Below are 21,648 nucleotides of genomic sequence, written 5' to 3' on the forward strand. Positions count from 1 at the left end.
CAGTGGTTAAGCTGCTACCTGGGACTCCCGCATCCCTTATTGGAGGGCCTGTGTTTGCGTCCTGACTTTGTTCCTGGTTCCAGCCTCCTGCTAACCTGCACCCTGGGAGGCATCAGGAGGTGGCTCAAGTAGTTGGGTTCCTGCCACCCACGTGGGAGAGCCAGACTGAGTCCAGGCTCCTGGCTTCCCTGGCTGTTGCCAGCCTTTGGGAAGTGAACCTCAGATGAGAGAGATGTCTTTCTCTTTGTCTTTCGATAATTTATTTTTAGAATCTTTTTTTAAAAAAAGATTTGAAAGGCAGAATTACAGAGGGAGAGGGACACACACACACACACATCTTCTACCCACTGCGTCACTCCCCAAATGGTTGCAACCCAGGTGGAAACCAGGAGCCTGGGACTCAGTCTGGGTCTCCCACGTGGGTGCCAATGGCCCAAGTACCAGCTATCAGAAGTCCTCATGCCGGCCTCAGAGGACTGGCCTGCTGGTTTGAAACAGGACGCCGCCACGCTACCTTTCAGTGTTACTTAAAGTCCTTTCAGTTAGCCCAAATGGAGTACATCCCACATTTTAGGAAAAACAATGCCCATCTTTCCTTGATTAGAGGACTCATCCGTCAGTTCTCAAATTATATGTGAATTATTTAGAGATTCTGCCAAGACTACTCCCCAGCTAAATCACTTTCCTCTTACACGATAGGCAATAACTATTCTCTTATTGAGAGGGTATTACCCCCATAATACTTCCTCACAGTACTTATCACGCTACAGGATGGTGCATTTATATCTCCTCTTAAGCAGATCACAAATTCTGTGATGGCAGATCTGAGCCTCCGCGTACCCCCTAGGTCTCTGCAAATAATGAGCTGCCAGTGAACACAAAACAGATAAGGAATGCAGCCTTCCCAGCTCCCGCAACCCGAGGCTGGCTTAGCCCCGCCCACGCCCTCCTCCACCAATGACAGGTGCCCTCTCGGCCGCCACGGAAGGGGTGGTGGGCGGGGCCGCGCGATGACGTACGCCCCACGTCCAGGGAGGGGTGGGCCGTATTTCCGGCCCGGGGAACCGTCGCGTTTCTGGGGCGACGCCTCAGCTGGCAGTTACCACCGCGCAGGAAGCCTCCGGACAGGTCACCTCCAACAGCAGCGTCACCATGGGGGCTGTGCTGGGCATCTGCTCCCTCGCCAGCTGGGTGAGTTCGGAGTGGTGTCCTGGCCGGGCCCGCGGTGTAAGGACAAGGGCGATGGAGACCCCAAACCTAGACCCTAGCGATCCTCGGCCCCACAGGCCCCGGGGGATGGGAGACTGAGGCGGGCCCTGCTGTGACCGTCTCGGGAGGCGTGGGCCCCGGGCCGCGACGCCCAGGGGCCGGGATCAGGCGGCTCTCCTTCCGGGTTCGGGGAGAAACGTAGGAAGCCAGGCTGCCATTGTTTACAGTTCCGATTGCCCCGCCCCCGCGAACCTTCCAGACTCTGGGTTCCTCTGGAGCCGGGGTGGGTCGGAGGAATGACAGCTCCTGGGGCGGGGTCTGCTGCGTTCATCTCCTAGCACCCCTTCAGATGGCGTCATTTAGTTCTGGTTGGCTTGACTCCCGTCTGCCCCCATAGCTCGGGCTGTGTGGCTGAGGAGCCGTTTTGATGCGAGGGAAAGGTCCTGTGGATTATTATTCGGAGCTGGGAAGCCATGGGCTGTACATTTGGGGCCCTCTGTGTGAGAAATGACCCAGTGGTGCATTTCCACAAAAGACTTAGGTTAGCCTTAGTGTAAGGCCGTGATACCAGGCCTCGGTAGCCCCTCGGATAGAGTCGCAAAGATGCCAAAATAAGTCAACTGCTGAGTTTGCTTTTAGCGGCACCACTTGTTATCTTTTTTTTTTTTTTAAGATTTATTTATTTATTTGAAAGTCTAGAGTTACAGAGAGAGGCAGAGAGAGCGCCAGCGGGAGAGTGCTCTTCCATCCACTGGTTCACTCCCCAAATGGTCCCAATGGCCAGGCCGAGCCAGGCGGAAGCCAGGAGCCTGGAACTCCACCCAGCTCTCCTATGTGGTGCAGGGGCCCAAGGACTTGGGCCATCTTCCGCTGCTTTCCCAGGCCATAGCAGGAAGCTGGATCGGAAGTGGAGCAGCCAAGACTGACCCTCTGTCCATGTGGGGTGCTGGTGCCTGCCCCGCCACTTGTTATCTTTGTAACCTTCAGTAATTCGGTAATCTGCGGCCACTGGGTGCTTGTTACAGAGTGCTCTGGTGTCTCAGTTCCTGGAAGTGTGCCGGCCTTGCTGTTAGCAGAGTGTAGGTCCTCTTTTCTCTCCTGTCTGCCCAGCAGCTGGTCTGGGCACCCACTCCTCTCTTACTGAAGAATTGAGCTTAAAATTACAGGTCTTAACCTCCTTTCCCCCCAAGGCTAAAACTGTGTGCTCCAGGTACAGATAAGGAACCAAAACTATGAAACCCTTGCCTCACCCGGCCTTAACCTCCTCCCCCCTCCCCTCCTGCACCCGCTTGTGCAGATAAGGTGATTGATAGCTACCCGAGACCCTGCAGTTCGGCACGTGCACCCCAGCAGCTGGGACCCTAGGCTTCGGCCAATCAATTCAAAAGGCATCAACCCCAGAGCCATCCAACCACCTTTAGTAGGTCTGTTCCCGCCACTGGATGCACTAATCAATTCTAAGAGATGTCCTTTGACTTTCCCGCGGGATGAGATGATTTGCAGAGTGTAAGTCCTCTGTTCTCTCCTGTCTGCCCAGCAGCTGGTCTGGGCACCCACTCCTCTCTTGCCCCATCCCACCTAGGTGCTGTCGGGGTCTAGCTTGGACCTACTATGATGCTCTGTCATTGGAGAACTGGGATAAAAAGAGCTGAAATTATTATTATTTTTTTAAAGATTTAGTTATTTATTTTGAAAGTCAGAGTTACAGAGAGAGGGGGAGAAACAGAGGTCTTCCATTCGCTGGTTCACTTCCCAGATGGCCACAAGGGCCAGCCCTGGGCCAGGCCAACGCCAGGAACTTCCTGTGGGTCTCCCAGGTGGGTGGCAGGGGCGCTTGGGCCATCTGTGCTTTCCCAGGCCACAGCAGGGAACTGGATCTGGAGTGGAGCAGCTGGGAACCACAACATGTGGGATACCCGCATGGCAGGCGGTGACAACCCCTACATCACCTGCCCCCAAAGAGCTGAGTTTCCGAGGTGGTGCCTGCTTTCAGTGTCTGACCAGGAATCAGAAAAAGCCTCTCTCTGCCTGCTTTGTGTTTGCTGAGTCCTTTGTGGTAGGTGGTCCTGGGTGGGCTTACTTCCCGCATTTATCCCTGAAGGTAAATACCCCAGCATGCCTCCTCTCCAGAGCTCTTGTGAGTATAGAGTGAGTAAATGAATTAAATCACTGTATTAACTGGCAAGGAAAATGTAGGCTCTGTGAAAGGGAGTATGTGGATCTTCTTCCTATACCTGCCTCAGAGAAGTATGATTCCTTGAAGTCTTGTTTCCTGATTTCCCAACTTTTGTGATTAACCAGGAATTCAGCCTCAGCTCATTCCACTACTGTTTCTTAGAGACAGAGTGCATTTCCCACCCTTTAAAATTGTTAATCTTCAATTGTCATTTAGGAGAGCTAGTCTGATTTTTTTGGCCTTGACCTAAGGTAGGAAACACATTTTTTTTAATGAGAGAATGCACCTGGCAGGTCAGGTGGGCAGTTCAGCAGAAAGCTGAGAGCTGAGCGCACAGACTGTATTCACACTAGGGTTTATAGGGGAAATGGGTCTAGTTCTTCCCATTGATTCTGGATCGGGAGTGGAGCAGCTGGGACTCGAACCAGTGCCCATGTGGGATGCCGGCACTGCAGGCGGAGGCTTTACCCGCTACACCATAGCATTGGCACCTACTGTATGGTCTTACAGGTTTTGGAAGACTTTGGCTTTTACTATTTAAGTAATATGAGAATCCACTGCAGAGTTTGAAAGAGGAGTGCTAGTGCTAGTGCATTTTTTATTCAATTTCTGTTTATTTATTTGAGAGTTAGAGCTCCCATCCACGGGTTCACTCCCCAGAAGACCACAGCACCACCTCCTCATAAGTTTTGGAGGGACACAGTTACTTGAGTTGTGTCTGCTGCCTCCCAGGGTTTGCATTAGCAGGAAGTTGCAGTCAGGAGACAGAGTGGTTATTAAACCCAGGCACTGCCTTAGGGGATGTGGGTGTCAACAGCTGGCCCAAGGCCCACCCCTGATCTTTTTAGCAAGATTAATTCTGTGGTTGCTGTGGAGAATAGATGGTTGAAAAGTAAGGGTAATGCTGTATAGAAAAGGAAAACTTTTTCGTCTACCCTCTTGGAGTCAGTTTCTGAGGGCCTGCAAATTAAACTGATAAAAGGTTAACAAGAGAAAAACTTCACTTAAGTGTGCAAGACACACATGACAGGAGGGCTCAGTGATGAGTATGAGGGGCGGTTGGAGTGTGGAGCATTCCCCTGCCCAAGAAGAGGAAGTGGGCGTCCATGGGAAGACCAGCAGGTTTCTTCAGGGAAAACAACTGTGTTTTTAGGAGAATGAAGGGAGATAAGATTGTGATCATGCCTGTTTATGCAGGTTGGAGGCCTTTTGTCTTTGATGGCCTTAAAACCCACCTGGGGAGGGGGTTTATGGCTCCCTCCTGTCCCGGAAGCCCCAGGTTTTAGGCTGATGTGGCAGCTCAGTGAGGTATGTTTCTCCCCTGCAGCTATTCAATCGCAAATCTCTTCAGCTGAAAATTGTCCTGTGCGATCTCAGAGGTTCACAGCAGTGGGATAGGAGCTAATGCGGTTCATCCAGGGGAGTGTTACAGCAGTGGTTTGGACTGAGATGAGAGCCAAGGATGCTGTGAAAGGGGTCAGATTCTGCGTGCAGTTGGAGGATAGAAGATGTGCTGGCAGATTGGAAAAGGGGAAGGCATCCAGGATGACTCCAGGATTCTGGCCCCAGCAACTGAGGAATGGAGGTGTTCTTACTGAAATGGAGAAGTGACGTAAAACATAGAACAGGCATGTTGCACGGACATTTACTGATTACCAGCTGTGAAAAGGTACGAAAGATAAAACTGTACAAGGGGCTGGCGCTGTCAAAACAATTGAGGGGGCTGGTGTTGTGGCCCAGTGGGTGCTGGTTCAAGTCCCAGCTGCTCCTCTTCTGATCCAGCTCTCTGCTATGGCCTGGGAAAGAAGTAGAAGATGGCCCAAGTCCTTGGGCCCCTGCACCCGCATGGGAGACCCAGAGGAAGCTCCTGGCTCCTGATCACCCCAGCTCTGGACATTGTGGCTGTTTGGGGAATGGCCAGTGGATGTAAGATCGATCTCTCTCTCTCTCTCCCCCTCCCCCTACCCCTCCCCCTGCCTCTCTAACTCTTCCTTTCAAAAAAATAAACAAATCTTAAAAAAAAAAACCAAACCAAAACAAAAAAAAAAACAACACAAAATCAAAACTCTGTAAAGGCGGTCTCTTCCTCAAGGTATTTACAACAGTTAGAGACAAGTAAGTGGGTGTAGTAGTTTGTTAGAGCTCTGTAACAAAGTGCTACAGATTGGGTGTCTTAAGCAGGAATGTATTGTCTCAGTTCTGGAGACTAGGCTGGGTTCCCTCCCAGGCGTGCTGAGGGAGAATCTGTTGCTGCCTCTCCCTGGCTTCTGGTTACCTATCTTTGACATCCCCTGACTTGTAGGTCTCTGCCTTGTCATCACCTGGGTTTGCCCTCTGCTGCCAGTCTGGGACCCAGTTCCCCTTTTTAGAAAAACACTAGTCATATTGGCTTAGGAGCCTACACTAGGCCACTAGTGTTCATCTTGGCTGATCATGTCTGCAATGATCCTGTTTCCAAATAAAGTCACAGTATGAATTACTGGGAATTAGTGCTCAATGTGAATTTTGGAGAGACACAGTTTAACTGGTAATGGACAGTAGGCAATGACTATGAAAAAGTGGCTGGAAAGCTAGGAGTGTGAGTGGGTGGATGAAATAAACCCGAAGCATTGTTTTTGGCTGTAAAACACTTGAAATTCCGTTTCCAGATACAGACTTCCAATTTGGCCTTTGCCTCATTTTAGTTAAGAATTGGAGACTTTTCTGGCTAGCCAGTCTCTCCTTGCTGCTGCAAATGCAAATAATAACGGCTATTATGATGTATGGAGCCCTTTCTATGTCAGGCATTATGCTAGTGCTTTATATTGCTGATACCACCTCATTTTTCATACAGTGACCCTGTTCAGGTAGGTGGTGTTATGCTTATTTTCTAGATAGAAAGCTAAGCTTTTAAGAAGCTTAGCAGCCTACCCCAAACCATAGAAAATCAAGGTAAAATTAACCCCAGGGGCCACAGAGTAGATTACTGGGGCCCCTTTTTTTTTTTTTTTTTACAGGCAGAGTGGACAGTGAGAGAGAGAGACAGAGAGAAAGGTCTTCCTTTGCCGTTGATTCGCCCTCCAATGGCCGCTGCAGCTGGCGCACTGCTCTGATCCAATGGCAGGAGCCAGGTGCTTCTCCTGGTCTCCCATGGAGTGCAGGGCCCAAGGACTTGGGCCATCCTCCACTGCACTCCTGGGCCACAGCAGAGAGCTGCCTGGAAGAGGGGCAACCGGGACAGAATCCGGTGCCTTGACTGGGACTAGAACCTGGTGTGCCGGCGCCGCAAGGAGGATTAGCCTAGTGAGCCACGGCGCCAGCCACTGGGGCCCTATTATTAAAACTAGTCATACATTGTTTACTTCCGCCTCTGCTGATTCTGAATTAGTCTGTCCTTGTAATGTGACTTGGTAACCTCACCTGTCAAAGCAGTTGAGGGGGCCGATGTCGTGGCCCAGTGGGTTAAGCTGTCACCTGTGACGCCAGCATCCCAGGAGTGCTGGTCGCAGCTCCGCCCTGGCTGTTGTCACCACATGGGGAGTGAACCAGTGAATCTAACAGCTCTTTCTCTTCCCCTCTTTCTCTCTAACTCTTGCCCTTCTTTTTGGACAGACAGTGTTAGACATTGAGAGGGAGAGAGATAGAGAGAAAGGTCTTCCTTCCGTTGGTTCACCCCCCAAATGACCGCTATGGCCGGAGCCACACCAATCCGAAGCCAGGAGCCAGGTGCTTCCTCCTAGTCTCCCATGCGGGTGCAGGGACCCAAGCACTTGGGCCATCCTCCACTGCACTCCCGGGCCACAGCAGAGAGCTGGCCTGGAAGAGGGGCAACCGGGACAGAATCCAGCACCCCGACCGGGACTAGAACCTGGGGTGCTGGCGCTGCAGGCGAAGGATTAGCCAAGTGAGCTGCAGCGCCGGCCTTGTCTCTCAAATAAATAAATCTTTTTTTTTTTTTAAGAAAAAGGAATTTGAGAAATTCCCTAACCCTGTATAAGAACGTTTGAAATTATCACCTGTCTCCCCCAGGGTGATGAACAGATTGTAGCTGACCAGTGAGCCAGGTTCTATGTTTTAAATTCATACAATTAACCATTTTAACAGGAATAATCCAGCAGCATTTAGTCCATTCAGTGTTTGGCTGTCATCACATCTAATTGCAGAACATTTTCATCACCCCAAAGAGAAACCCCATGCCCCCTGAGCAGTCACTCTCCATCCCCTCTTTCCCCCCAGCCCCTAGGCTTCTGTCTCTGGGCTTTTCAGTTTGTATTTTATAGAAGTGGGCTAATACATGACCTTCTGTGTTGCTGCTTTCACTTAGCGTGATGTTTTTGAGGGTAAAAGTGCAGCTTCCTTTATAGAGCTGGATGACCCATCGTGTGGAGATGCCGCATTTTACTTGTACCTTGTGTGCTTAGCAGCTGATGGACGTGTGGGTCATCTCTACTTCCAGAGATTATATAGAATGCGGCGGTGGACATTCTTGTATTCATCCATATGGCTCTGTTAGAGCAGCTGTTTCATTGAGGTGGCTGTAAGGTATACACTTAGTTGCATAGCTAGATCATATGATGATTCTGTGTTTAACCGTCTGAGAAACACCCAGGTTACCCTAGAATGGAGGTAAATCACTCTTCCCATCATTATTTATAAGAGGGGTTCTATGTAATGCTGCTTTATGCTATAAGATCAACTTTGGTAACTAGAATTCTCAGTAAACAGCAAGTAGAAGTAGGTTTTTTTATTTTTCTCATTGCTTTAACATTAAGTATGCTTTGTATGTGAATATGATGTTTATTGGGCTCTTACTGTGTGTTAGGCACTGTGTTGAATGATCAGTTAACAGCACAGTCTGATCAAAGAAAATTCTATTATTTAGTCTACTTTGCAGAAATAGGGTTAGATTATGTAACTTGCAGAGGTAAAGGAGCAGAAATAATACTGACTCCACAGCCCACGGTTGTCTCAGTTAAAACTGTCAAAGTGTGGCTGCCTTAGCTTATGCTCAGGTGGTCCGCGTGTTCTCGCAGGTCCCGTGCCTCTGCAGCGGTGCGTCGTGCCTGCTGTGCAGCTGCTGTCCCAACAGTAAGAATTCCACTGTGACTCGTCTCATCTACGCCTTGATCCTCTTCCTGGGCACGATTGTGTCCTGTATCATGCTGGTGGATGGGATGGAAGCCCAGCTGAAGAAGGTGAGTAGAAGTAACAGAACCCTTCTGACTCCTGTACTGGTGATTCTATTATCGCTCACAATATTTTGGTAATACTTATTCATACCGTTATACTCAATAAAGGTCATTGTAATTTTGGGTTTTTGAATGATTTTTGGGATATCATCTGGACACTAAAATATAAAGATATTAGTCCTTTTCTAGCAATAAATGTGTACAGAACACACATCTTCAGGGTTTTGCCTAACAACTGAAGAGAAAACAGTTTAGAAGAGTGGACCCAAAGCATTAAAGGTTAAAGATGTAAGCATCTAAGCCGGCGCCGTGGCTCAATAGGCTAATCCTCCACCTTGCGGCGCCGGCACACCGGGTTCTAGTCCCGGTTGGGGCGCCGGATTCTGTCCCGGTTGCCCCTCTTCCAGGCCAGCTCTCTGCTATGGCCAGGGAGTGCAGTGGAGGATGGCCCAGGTGCTTGGGCCCTGCACCCCATGGGAGACCAGGAAAAGCACCTGGCTCCTGGCTCCTGCCAGGATCAGCGCGGTGCGCCGGCTGCAGCGGCGGCCATTGGAGGGTGAACCAGCGGCAAAGGAAGACCTTTCTCTCTCTGTCTCTCTCTCACTGTCCACTCTGCCTGTCAAAAAAAAAAAAAAAAAAAAAAAGATGTAAGCATCTAAACCAAAAAAAGTCCTTCACTGTGGGAAGGAGTTGTTTGTAGCTGGAAAACTTGGGAATATGGGAGATAACCTCATCGGCAAAGAGAGAAAGAAGAGCACTTCTGATTTTTAAATGCCAAGTGTTTACACAGTCTGGTAACAAGACAGTGAATGTGGAAGACAGAAGAAAACCTGACCCATCAATCTTGCAGTTGCTAAAGTGGTCAGTTTTATTACTCTGCTTTCCTGTAATGGAATAGAATGTCTGATTATAAAGTTTTTAAATTTTTAAAAATTTATTTGAAAGACAGAGAGATGGGGAGAGAAAGAAAGACAAGACAGATCTCCCATCTGGTGGTTCACTCCTCAAATGCCCATAGCAGCTGTGGCTGACGTGCTGCAGCCAGGAGCTCACTGGGGATCTCCCACATGGATAGCAGAGAGACCCACCTGCTTGAACCCTCACCTGCTGCCTCTCAACGTGCACATCATCAAGAAGCTGGAATTGGGGGCGGAACTGGGATTTGAACCCAGACACTTCAGTATGGAATGACGGCCTCCCAAGAGGTGTCTTAACCACTACAACCAATGCCTGCCCCAAATCTCTGATTAAATGTGGGTGTTCCAATGACATTGAAATTACTTTTTTCTAGATTCCTGGATTCTGTGAAGGAGGATTCCAAATAAAGATGACTGAAATAAAGGCGGATAAAGATTGTGATGTCCTGGTTGGTTATAAAGCTGTTTATCGGATCAACTTTGCCTTGGCCATCTTTTTCTTTGCCTTTTTTCTGCTTATGTTAAAAGTAAAAACAAGTAAAGATCCCAGAGCAGCAGTACACAACGGGTACGTAAGATGAATTATTAATTTATATTAGGCTGTGACTCGCCTCCAGCAGTTAATGTTGCTGATCTGATGGAAGGTATAGAGTATATAAGTCAGTGGCCCAGATATATTTCTGATGTATTATACAAATGAAATTGTTTCAGTATCATTTCCAGGAGCCCCCTGCTTTTTTAAAGATTTATTTATTTATTTGGAAGAGTTACAGAAGGAGAGACAGAGAGATCTTCCGTCCACTGGTTCCACTGGTTCACTCCCCAAATAGCCACAACAGCTGGGACTGGGCCAGGCTGAAGCCAGGATGCCAGCATCACTGGCAGTGGCTTAACCCTCTGCACCACAGTGCTAGCCCCTCTTTTTTTTTTTTTTTTTTTTTTAAATAACATTTGTTTCAAGTACCTAAATTTTTATTGAATACCTGTCAAATAAGTTAGATGCTGTGCTAGGCACCACACACACACACGGATACATACACACTCATGGATATTTTCCTTTCTGTTTAAATATAGACGTGTACCTGATATAGTTAAACAGCATACAAAAAAAAAAAAGATAATATATGAGTCACTAATTTAGGTATTCTGTTATTTCCTGCTTCTCTCCCCCAGTGCATATAGTTCTTGTTTGAAGGCTGAAGGGAATTTGTAAACGTTAGGCATCTTACAATTCCCTTTGTGCACATGGAGTAACTGAATTTCAGAGAGGTTAAAGAAGTCAGCTGAGACCTCTCAGCCAGAGAGGGCTGGAGCTGGCATCTCCAAAGCCTCATTCTTCCCACTTTGCAGAACAGGCAGTCATTACAGATTCTGGCCTGAAAATCAGCTTTGGTCCTGGATTTGTCAGTAATGAGCTATAGATTGTGGGCCAGATACTTATGTCCTGTGTAGTACAGGAAGGCTTTGGTGAGAATAGTCAGTGACTCTGTACAACTAATGCGTTAGAACTCCTGGGAACTCGGGAAATGCCTACTTCTGCATGCCAAGAGTAGGGAGACTTAAGTTTTGGTGTTTCTCTCATTATGAATGTGAATGACTTATTCCCTGTGCTAATATTACTTCAATGAAATGCTGAGTGAATGAAGCAGCCTTGTGTTGAATGAAGAAATAAGCCCAGACAAGCCTGTTGAAAATGCTGTTCAAGCTTTAGTTCTATATTTCAGAAGTTCATGTTTCTCAGTGTAAGGATGAAAATTAGCATTTGTAAATGCATGTTTGTATTTTACTAGGTTTTGGTTCTTCAAAATTGCCGCCATTGTTGGCATCATGGTTGGATCCTTCTACATTCCTGGGGGCTATTTCGCCTCAGGTATGGCTGCCTCGTGCAGGCTTCATTATAGGATAACACGCCCCCCGCATGAGTGCCTCAGCTACATTGCATTGCTCGTTAGGCAGAGCTGGCAGTTCGATAAGATGACATCAGTTACGTGACTTGGTATTAATGTTCAGATGGTGACTGATTAAAGCCAGAAGGCATTCAGCCCATTTCTGAACTTTTCTCGAACCATACAGTTGTGATGGACTTAATGTATTTTGCCAATATTTTAAAACAGTTTACTTTCTCTCTTGGCAAAATGAAGTTAGAGAGCTTGTCAGCAGGGGGCCTTGGAGCTCTCATGCTCCATCATCCCTGTGCTTTGGTTTTTTTTTTTTTTTTTTTTTTTTTTTTTTTTTTTTTTTGACAGGCAGAGTGGACAGTGAGAGAGAGAGAGACAGAGAGAGAAAGGTCTTCCTTTGCCATTGGTTCACCCTCCAATGGCCGCCGCAGCCGGCACACCGCGCTGATCCGATGGCAGGAGCCAGGTGCTTCTCCTGGTCTCCCATGGGGTGCAGGGCCCAAGCACTTGGGCCATCCTCCACTGCACTCCCTGGCCACAGCAGAGAGCTGGCCTGGAAGAGGAGCAACCGGGACAGAATCCGGCGCCCCGACCGGGACTAGAACCCGGTGTGCTGGTGCCGCAAGGCAGAGGATTAGCCTAGTGAGCCGCGGCGCCGGCCCTATCATCCCTGTTTTAACCTGCTTCCTTAACATGTTGGCAAGGGACAGCAGGCTTTCCACTGCAGTTTTTTTCTTTTCCCCTTTAAAAGTAAAGGAAAAGACTTACAGTATCATTTAGGCGATCTGAAACCCAACAGAACATTCTCAGAGAAGCCTTTGAGTTGGAATTGTAATAATCTTGCTGTACTGGTAGAGATGGAGTATCTTTACTCCCTGTCTCTTATTTGAATTGAAATCTGTTCAGAATGTTGGACACTAGATTTCTGAAATGCTGCTTCTATGGGAAAGAATAACTCTATCCTTTTGATTTGTAGTCTGGTTTATTGTTGGCACGGGAGGAGCCGCTTTCTTCATCCTCATCCAGCTGGTGCTCCTGGTAGACATGGCTCACTCTTGGAATGAATCATGGGTAAATCGTACGGAAGAAGGAAACCCAAGGGTCTGGTATGCCGGTAGGTATCTAAACTCACCTCCGAGAGCCATCCTGCTGCCTTAAGCACAGTGTTCAATGAGATCGCCATTGATTTATCAGTAAATATTTCCAGTGTGGAGCTGCCTTTTAAAAACTGCTGTTTCCCAGCTGAGTCAGTTTCTGAGTTAGATGCATCCCTGGAGGTAGTGGCATAGTTTTGGTTTTATGCACACAGAACTCAGATGGGGCCTACAGGACAGCTGCCCACATTGCATCAGATGGGGGTGAGCAGTCCTGACGGCTTCCTTCAGTGTGGCTCCGCACCTCCAGTGGTCGGTTCCTACTGCGAATAGGACGCAGAGCCTATGGAATCACGGGTAGGACCCATTAGGGACAATGACCCAGCTGCACTTCATTTTAAAAACTGAGTTCCTTCACCTCCAGCCCCTTCCCGTTATAAAAATAATAGATAACTCTGTGTCAAAAACTTGGAAAAAAAAAGCCAGAAAGAAAAATTCTCCCGTAATCCAACACCTAATAATTCTTACTCACTTTTAACAAGTTGGTATATATTTATTCTTCTAGTCTTCTAAGTGCATATATGTCTACAAAAGGAAAAACAAGGATTGCTGAAAAATCTGTACAATATGTTTATTTTTAAATGTATTATAATTTGAATATTTTAGTTTGGCTTTTTTTTACACTTAGAAGAAACTCATGACTATATTTTGGTTTATGGTCCAGTAATAAATAGCTAATAATATTTATTTGAGCACACATTTGATTATTTCCTTGGGCTAAATTTCTGAAGCAGAAGGGTCAAAGTAGGAATGTTTTAAATGCTTTTAGTACATACTATCAAAATGCCCAGTTTCATTTTTATTTAGCTTATTTAAAATATATATGAAAAAGAATGCTATATTTACTATAAACACAGTGATAGAAATTTATAAATAAAAAAATGCAAATCCCTACCCACCTGCAGTCCATTTTTCTTTCCTAAATGTGGCCACTATTACCACCCCTTTATGTATTTGTGTGCAGACACATTTCTGTAATTAAATTAAAAGAGGATTATTGTTCCATGATCTTATTCATTTAACATCTGCATGGTATTCCATTCCATACAATTACTTATTATTCCAAGGCATGGTATAACAATTTATTTAACCTTTGCCCCATTTTCGGACACTTAAATTGAAAATGGTGACTATTTCTTTCAACAAAGAGTTTTAAAAATAGTATCTGTCATTTATCATTATGAGTTGGGAATCCTCAAACTTCTCCTTTACTTTATTTTTTTTCTTTTTTTTTTTTTGACAGGCAGAGTGGACAGTGAGAGAGAGACAGCGAGATAGTTCTTCCTTTTGCCGTTGGTTCACCCTCCAATGGCCGCTGCGGCCAGCGCGCTGCGGCCGGCACACCATGCTGATCCGATGGCAGGAGCCAGGTGCTTCTCCTGGTCTCCCATGGGGTGCAGGGCCCAAGCACTTGGGCCATCCTCCATTGCACTCCCTGGCCACAGCAGAGAGCTGGCCTGGAAGAGGGGCAACCGGGGCAGAATCCGGTGCCCCGACCGGGACTAGACCCCGATGTGCCGGCGCCACAAGGCGGAGGATTAGCCTAGTAAGCTGCGGCGCCAGCCTCCTTTACTTTCTACCTTTTATTTTTTTGCCTATTTACTTCTGTTTTCTATAATTCATTTAGGGTTACACAACTTTACAAGAATTTAATAATGAGTTGTAGATTGACCATCCTTTCGAGTAAGTGTACTTATAAATCTTGTATACTCAGACAGAAAAACATTAGGAACTGTGCTAGCAAGTTACTATAAAAATTTTAATTTTAAACATGCAAAATCCATTAAGTAGGAAGTAGTTTTCTCAAGTAAGTCTGTCCTGAACATGAGTTAACTGAACTCCAGATTATTGTACTGTGTCTTGGTGTACTGTGTGCTCTGTTTCATGTGTTCTATTTTCAGAGTTACACAGCTAATCATTCATTTTCCATGTGAATGGAAAGGAACACTTCCTTAGGTATTTGAAAGTAGCAGATAAGCCACTTTGCCATCTCAGGGATATAGTCTGATTGATTTTGATGGAAAATGAATTTAGGTAGCCAGCAGCTGCAGAGGAAAACTGCCATGAAAAATGCATGTTTTGTTTTCCCGTAACACCATCCTGCCACATAGCTTGCTGTGGACCAGGCCATTTTGAAGACCAGGAATCATCTCTTTTTTCTAACAGAAGCTTAAAGTATGAATTACATAGCAAGTAACAGCCATGATGCTCAAATATCTAGCTATTCAATACGTGAAATCAAATAAAGTAATCTTGGAAGTAAGTTCAGTTGCTTAGTGGATTTGGGAATTTAACATTGATTCACTGTAACACAGCCTGAAACTTTGATCTTGGGGGTGAAATTTTGCTATGTAATATATACTGTATTGATCACCATAACAGTGGAATGCTGCTTCTTCATTTTTATGTGGAGTAGAAGAAATTCCATGTAAGTGAATAGAATTGTGACATTGCTCCTGGTTTCTCTTTTCCCAGCTTTACTGTCTGTTACAAGCCTTTTTTACATCCTGTCAATCGTGTCTGTGGGGCTGCTCTACACGTACTACACCAAACCAGATGACTGCACAGAAAACAAGTTCTTCATCAGTATTAATCTGATCCTTTGTGTTGTGGTTTCGGTTATATCAATCCTTCCGAAAATTCAGGTATGGTTGGCCCCTGCTTCTTTCTTCTGTGAAAGAATTCATGCAAAGCTTCTAACCTGGGAAGCTTGTACATGAGTCTTTGAATTTTTCCACTTTCTCATATTAAAGTCTTCATAATTATATTTACTAAATATCTAATGTGCCACTGAGTGGTAATGCCTGTATTTTAATGAAATGACTAATTTCCTCACCATTAAAAAGAAAACCCTAGGTGACAGGAGAATTTAATTCTTATAGAAGTGTTTAGATCATGGCAATGATTCTAATGTGTCATAAGCTGAGATTTGTTAAGAGAATTAAACTAGAAACGTTTTTGCTGTTTAACTAGAAGGGTTTTACTATTTTAAAAAAAACTAAAGCGTCTGAGTTTCATCTTAAATGCCATATGGTAAAAATTCATGGTATTTTAGATAATGAATTAGGAAAGAACATTCGGATATCACATATCCTTATTTTTTAAAAAAGATTTATTTACTTATTTTGAAAGAGTTACAGAGAGAGAGAGAGAGAGAGAGTTTGATCTTCCATATGCTGGTTCACTCCCCAGATGACCACAGTGACCAGGACTGGGTCAGACCAAAGCCAGGAGCTTCTTCTGGGTCTCCATGTGGGTGGCAGGGGCCCAAACACTTGGGCCATCTTCTGCTGTTTTTCCCAGGCCGCTAGCAGGGAGCTGGATTGGAAGTGGAGCAGCTGGGACTCGAACCAGTACCCACATGGGATGCCAGTGTCACAGGCAGCAACTTTACCTGCTGTGCCACAACGTTGGCCCCTTACCTTATCTTTTTAAAAGGGAGAAAACTGGAGTCTCAAAAAAGTTATCTAACTAGTTAGTGGCAGAGCTGAGCTATACTTTTTTATATCAGGGAACTAAAAATCAGAGCTTTTATGTCAGTCAGAGACTTTCCAGGATGATGAAACGCCTTGAGAATCAGTAGTACGTGCTTTGTCCTTTTGGTTTGCTTGCAAGCTAACTCAGATAGAAAGGTGTCCTCTGTCAGCGTCAAGCAGATCCAGAAGGTTCTCAGTCACCAACACTTCACGGAGTCCCAGGGAAGACGGAGTTTTAGAAAATCAGCCCTGCAGTGCCAGCATCCATATGGGCACTGGTTCTAGTCCTGGCTGCTCCACTTCCGATCCAGCTCTCTGCTGTGGCCTGGGAAAGCAGTAGAAAATGGCCCAAGTCCTTGGGCCCCTGCACCCACGTGGAAGACCCGGAAGAAGCTCCTGGCTCTTGGCTTTGGATCGGCCCAGCTCCAGCCGTTGCAGCCATCTGGGGAGTGAACCAGCTGATGGAAGAGTCTCTCTCTGTCTCTACCTCTCTTTCTGTCTCTGCCTCTCTGTAACTCTGCCTTTCAAATAAATAAATAAATCTTTTTTTTTAAAAAAAAAAAAGGCAGGAAGGAAGTCAGCCCTCACAATACCTGCAGCGTTGTTCTCCTTTGACTCCTAGGAACACCAGCCTCGCTCCGGCCTCCTGCAGTCCTCCATCATTACCCTCTACACCATGTACCTCACGTGGTCCGCCATGTCCAATGAGCCTGGTAAGAAATGGCAGGAAGGCCGGCGCCGTGGCTCAATAGGCTAATCCTCCGCCTTGCGGTGCCGGCACACCGGGTTCTAGTCCCGGTTGGGGCGCCGGATTCTATCCCGGTTGCCCCTCTTCCAGGCCAGCTCTCTGCTGTGGCCCGGGAGTGCAGTGGAGGATGGCCCAGGTCCTTGGGCCCTGCACCCCATGGGAGACCAGGAGAAGCACCTGGCTCCTGGCTTCGGATTGGTGTGGTGCTGGCCGCAGCGGCCATTGGAGGGTGAACCAACAGCAAAGGAAGACCTTTCTCTCTGTCTCTCTCTCTCACTGTCCACTCTGGCTGTCAAAAAAAAAAAAAAAAAAAAAAAAAAAAAAAAAAAGAAATGGCAGGAGCCAGATGCATTGGATGAAAAGAGTAGGAAATTACCCCATTTGTGGGTACAGAAAACAGAGCTGGAGCAAATATAAAATAAACAGAAACTTACTGAAACGTATACTATGCTGTTCACTGTAGCTTTGCTGATACCTACCTTTTGCGTTTTATTCTCTGTGCCTGTTCACAGTTCACAGAGACAGCCTGAGGGCTGCAGTCTTGTAGACAGTCTGAGTCCACCTAACGGGGCTTTTGAAACTCCTGAAGAACTTTTGTAGTTATTGTAGATCATTTCTCAAAAGGATATTCTGTGGTGGCACATCCTCCCCCATGACAATTTTTATTTTCTTAAGGAATTATGTGAAAGCAAAACTAGGGTGAAGCTCGTGTGCTTAAAGCCTTGGCACGAGAGAACTAAAAAGATTGATCACTTAAACTATAAAACTCGTAAAATAAGATTGACATTTATGAAGTTTGATATACTAGTTATGATACACAGGGTCTTCAGAATGTTTGTGGGAATATGTATTATGAACACCTGTGAATTTATAAGTTTTCACTTTTTAATTCCATGTTAACATGAACTTTTGAAGTGCCTGGTATGTTACTGACTGCCGAGTGTCAGGGTCTTTTAAGTGTCTCGTTGCTCTGTTCCGTGTGATGCCTGAGTGGTGTGTACGCAGCCCCTCAGCTCCCTCTTGGAGCAAGATAAGCTGTGACAGGGCTGAAGAATGTCCCACTTTCAGATCGTTCCTGCAACCCCAGCCTGCTGAGCATCATCACACACATAGCCGCACCAACCCTGGCTCCTGGAAACTCAACGACCGTGGCCCCCACGCCTGCTCCACCATCAAGGCGTGGGCATTTCCTGGACTTGGAGAACATTGGGGGGCTGCTAGTCTTCGTTTTATGCCTTCTATACTCTAGGTAAGTTAAAAAGTACTTAGGATAAGGTTCTCATGAAAGTTAATAATAACGTGAAGAAGTGATTTTGCTTTCAAAATGAAGTGAGAAATTAAAAAAAAAAAAGACTTAGCTCAGTTAATTGCAAGTACTTTATCTCAGACCCAGCTGAGAATGTTTTATAAAGGTCAGCAAGTAATTTCTCCTAATCTTACAGACTCCTTTTCCTTCTATAGGAGGATAAAATCCTCACTTGACCCTAGATGACCAAGACTAGTAGCCCTGAAAATTATGCTTTTAAAAAATTTGTAGTTCCTGATCATTATAAGTAACAGTTAACTATAAAACTGTACAGAAGGACTTCAAAAAGTCCATGGAAAAGTAGAAACCAAAGATGCTTATTTTATGCAATTTTTTTGAAGTCCCCTGAGTAGTTTTTTCATAGTGCACATTGTCCATGGACGTGATGACCTCTTCATGTGGTTTGAGGTAGGAGTCCAACAGGTTTTTTTGCATGTGGATATCCAATTGCCCCTGTACCATTTGTAACAGACAGTTCTTTCCCCATTGAATTGTCCTAGCATCCTTGTCAAAAGTCAGTCGATCATAACGTCCTTATTTGTTTCTGGACGCTCAGTTCTGTTTTCATCGATTTGTCTGTCTGTCCTTATGCCAGTGCCACACTGTTTTGATGACTATACCTCTGTAGTAAGTTTTGAAACAGATGTGTGAGTCTTCCATATTTGTCCTTTTTCAAAAGTGTTTTGGCTAATCCCCTATCAGAGTGTTGGTTCAAGTTCCAGCTGCTCTGTTTCCAAGCCAGCTCCCTGCTAATGTATCTGATGGTCCAAAGACTTGGGTACCTGCTACCCTTTTGGGAGACCAGGATGGATTTGCTGGCTCCTGGATTTGTCCTGGCCCAGCCCTGAACTGTTACCGAAGTTCTGTTTCTCTCCCCCTCTCTCAGTTCTACCTTTCAAGTAAGTAAGCCTTTTAAAAAAGCTGGCTTAAAAAAAGAAAGAAGGACCCTTCATGTAGACAAGCCAGGGGCAGCGGTTCGTTTTCATTGCCCCTTTCTGATTTGTTTTCCTGGGGATCATGTTCCAGCATCCGCACTTCCACCAATAGCCAAGTGAACAAGCTGACTCTGTCGGGAAGTGACAGCGTGATCCTCGGCGATACAGCTACCAATGGAGCGGGCGATGAAGAAGATGGACAGCCTCGGCGGGCTATAGACAATGAGAAGGAGGGAGTGCAGTACAGCTACTCCTTCTTCCACTTGATGCTCTGCTTGGCTTCCTTGTACATCATGATGACCCTGACCAGCTGGTACAGGTGAGCGACGGTGATGAAACTAATGGACACCTGTCCTGTTGGACTCCTGTCAAATCCCTCCCTGTCCACTGTCCTGAACCCCTTCCCTTACCCACATGCTGAAGCTGTGTCCAGTGCTCTTTTCTGAAATACTTGGGACTTTTTCTCCTCTTACATGTGAAACCCAATTGGAATTCTTCGTAGTGGAAGTCACTGGACTTGAGTTGACCAAGAGGAAAAAAAATCATGGCAGACAGCAATCAGAGCCCTCTTCTGTTTACTGATTTTCTGTGCTTAGAGATGGTCTTGTCAAAGTAGTAGTGTGCTAAGGAAGGAGAATTCCAGGGGGGCCATTTTGGCCTAGGCGTTTACCAATAACTAGAATAGGCAGATGTTCCTGAAAACCCTTGCCCAGAGAATAGTCAGGGTCTTCCATTCTCTCGAGAAGGAGGCAGTCACCTGCGAGGCACTTAGTCCCTTGCTCTAAGAACTGAAATTAGCAGCTTCCCCAGGGCCCCTCTAGAACCTCACTGGGAAGCAGTGCCAGGCAGGTTGCACTGGGTGATTTCTTGGCTGTGGCTGGCAGGGTGCAGGAAATTGATAACAGACTCCTTTTCCTGACTCTTATTTTCTTAGCCCCGATGCAAATTTCCAGAATGTGACCAGCAACTGGCCGGCTGTGTGGGTCAAAATCATCTCCAGTTGGGTGTGCCTCATCCTTTACGTCTGGACCCTTGTGGCTCCCATTTTCCTCACCAGTCGGGACTTCAGCTGAACCTGAGTGCCGTGGACCCCACTGGAGTTCATAAAGGTCTCCTTTGCTGAAAACTCACAGCCCTTTTAAGTTTGCTTCAACTAAAATATTTAGTGAACGCTTGGCAAGTTTGACTGAATCCGGGTTTCTATCACAAGGCAAGATTGACTAATGCGTGATGCGGGATTGGAAATGTTCGTTATATGTATATGATGTTGATTTATAAGGATATAGCACAAAAGGAATGTTTTTGTGATTTAAAGTGAACTACAGCTGTGCTGTGAAGAGAGCTCTTTATAAAGATCTATAGGTTCCTACAACTTTGGTTTAAGATTTAAGATAGAAAAATGTTGGATATTTGAGGCCATCATTAATATATTTCTATTGCAGTATCCTTAAGAAACAAACAAACAAAAAACCAACAAAACGTGTTGATATGACGTCTTCCTCTGTGAGAGGCCTTGCTTCTGGGAGACAAGCACTCTGGTCAGTACTTGCACTCTGCAGAGGTGTAGTGTCACAGCTCTGGGGGAAGGATCGGGTCTGGGTCTTTCCCCAAAAGCACGGTTGCTGATGTGGCCACTGCTTCTACATTGTGAGTTTTTTATTTACTTTTTTAATACTACAGCATTGATGCTGCTTGATTCAAGTCTGTAGCTTTGCTGGATATTTTAATTTCAATAAATGCTTTGTAGATTTGATTAAAATGAAGATTCACTTGGGAAAACACTGCAATTCTATGTAATGATCTTGTTATGAGTATGTTAAACGTGAAATGCATGTGACTATTACATTTGCACTATAAAGGTGTTTGATTAAAATAGACATTAAGCTTTTAAGGCCCTTTCTTTGCAGCTGTGAGGAGCTGGCAGCCATTCTTGGTCATGCGGACAGTCAGGTTTGTCAAGCTTCTAGCCAGGGTGCTCCTGTTTCTTCTAGAACTTCCAGTCTGACTGGGGGGCAAAGTCTTGCACTCGTTTCAGAAATTGTCCTGAATACCTTCTGGGAGGCACTTCGGTAGGTGAGAGACAAGGCATTGTCAAAAAAATGTATTCACGAGAGGCAGCATACAAGGAGGTGGAACAAAATATTGTTTTTCACCAAAGATTTCCTGAGTGTCTCTTCTGCACCAGGCTTTGAGGTTTGGGCTGCAGCTTTAAACGTGGCACACCCCGGGTCCTCCATCTTGGACTTGAGTCTAGAGCAGAGTGAGAACAAGCCGACAGGCAGCTGGAGCCTGGCCGTGTGGAGCTGTGCTCTAGGGACTGCAGAGAACTCCAAGGAGAGCTCCTGGGAGTGGCGGATAGCACCGCAGGCTCCCTGGAGAAAGCGGCGTCGGAGCCAAGGCTGTTGGGAGGAGCCCGAGAGAGAGATGGGAGAGAGAGGGTGGACGATGTTCCCTGGAGCCAGACTGGGAGAGGTGCGCAGGGGCTGAGCCACGAAGGCCTTTGTGAGCCCCACCGAAGAGTCTGGACCTTGCACTGAAGGCAGCCTGCAGGAGCAGACTGCGTCTTCAGTCACTGGCTGACCAAGAGAATGGACTTACAGAATACCAAGGTCGATCCGATATTTGAAACAGAGAAGCAGAAATGGGGATGGAGAGAAACTG

At 46.2% G+C, this 21,648-nt stretch overlaps 1 protein-coding gene across 1 annotated transcript; it reads left to right on the forward strand.

Annotated features, from left to right (window-relative positions):
• Positions 1-1,047: 1,047 nt before the first annotated feature.
• On the forward strand, positions 1,048-20,864 carry SERINC3 (serine incorporator 3). Its single transcript, XM_002721072.6, has 10 exons — positions 1,048-1,191; positions 8,398-8,559; positions 9,845-10,038; positions 11,261-11,340; positions 12,345-12,482; positions 14,998-15,167; positions 16,621-16,711; positions 17,815-17,995; positions 19,079-19,306; positions 19,922-20,864. Exons 1-10 carry the CDS (start codon positions 1,153-1,155, stop codon positions 20,058-20,060), a joined length of 1,422 nt encoding a protein of 473 aa, XP_002721118.2. The 5' UTR covers positions 1,048-1,152; the 3' UTR covers positions 20,061-20,864.
• Positions 20,865-21,648: the final 784 nt, after the last annotated feature.

Source organism: Oryctolagus cuniculus, chromosome 11 (assembly GCF_051225735.1).
Source record: "Oryctolagus cuniculus isolate XC-2025 breed Fujian yellow rabbit chromosome 11, ASM5122573v1, whole genome shotgun sequence".
Taxonomy (NCBI): Eukaryota; Metazoa; Chordata; class Mammalia; order Lagomorpha; family Leporidae; genus Oryctolagus; species Oryctolagus cuniculus.

What these genes read in the sequence shown, in the direction of transcription:
- SERINC3 (XM_002721072.6), top strand. Translation starts at nt 1,153, where the DNA reads ATGGGGGCTGTGCTGGGCATCTGCTCCCTCGCCAGCTGG. An exon ending in CCCAAGGGTCTGGTATGCCG is followed by an intron (nt 12,483 to 14,997) that starts GTAGGTATCTAA and finishes CTCTTTTCCCAG; the next exon opens with CTTTACTGTCTGTTACAAGC. An exon ending in CGCCATGTCCAATGAGCCTG is followed by an intron (nt 16,712 to 17,814) that starts GTAAGAAATGGC and finishes TCCCACTTTCAG; the next exon opens with ATCGTTCCTGCAACCCCAGC.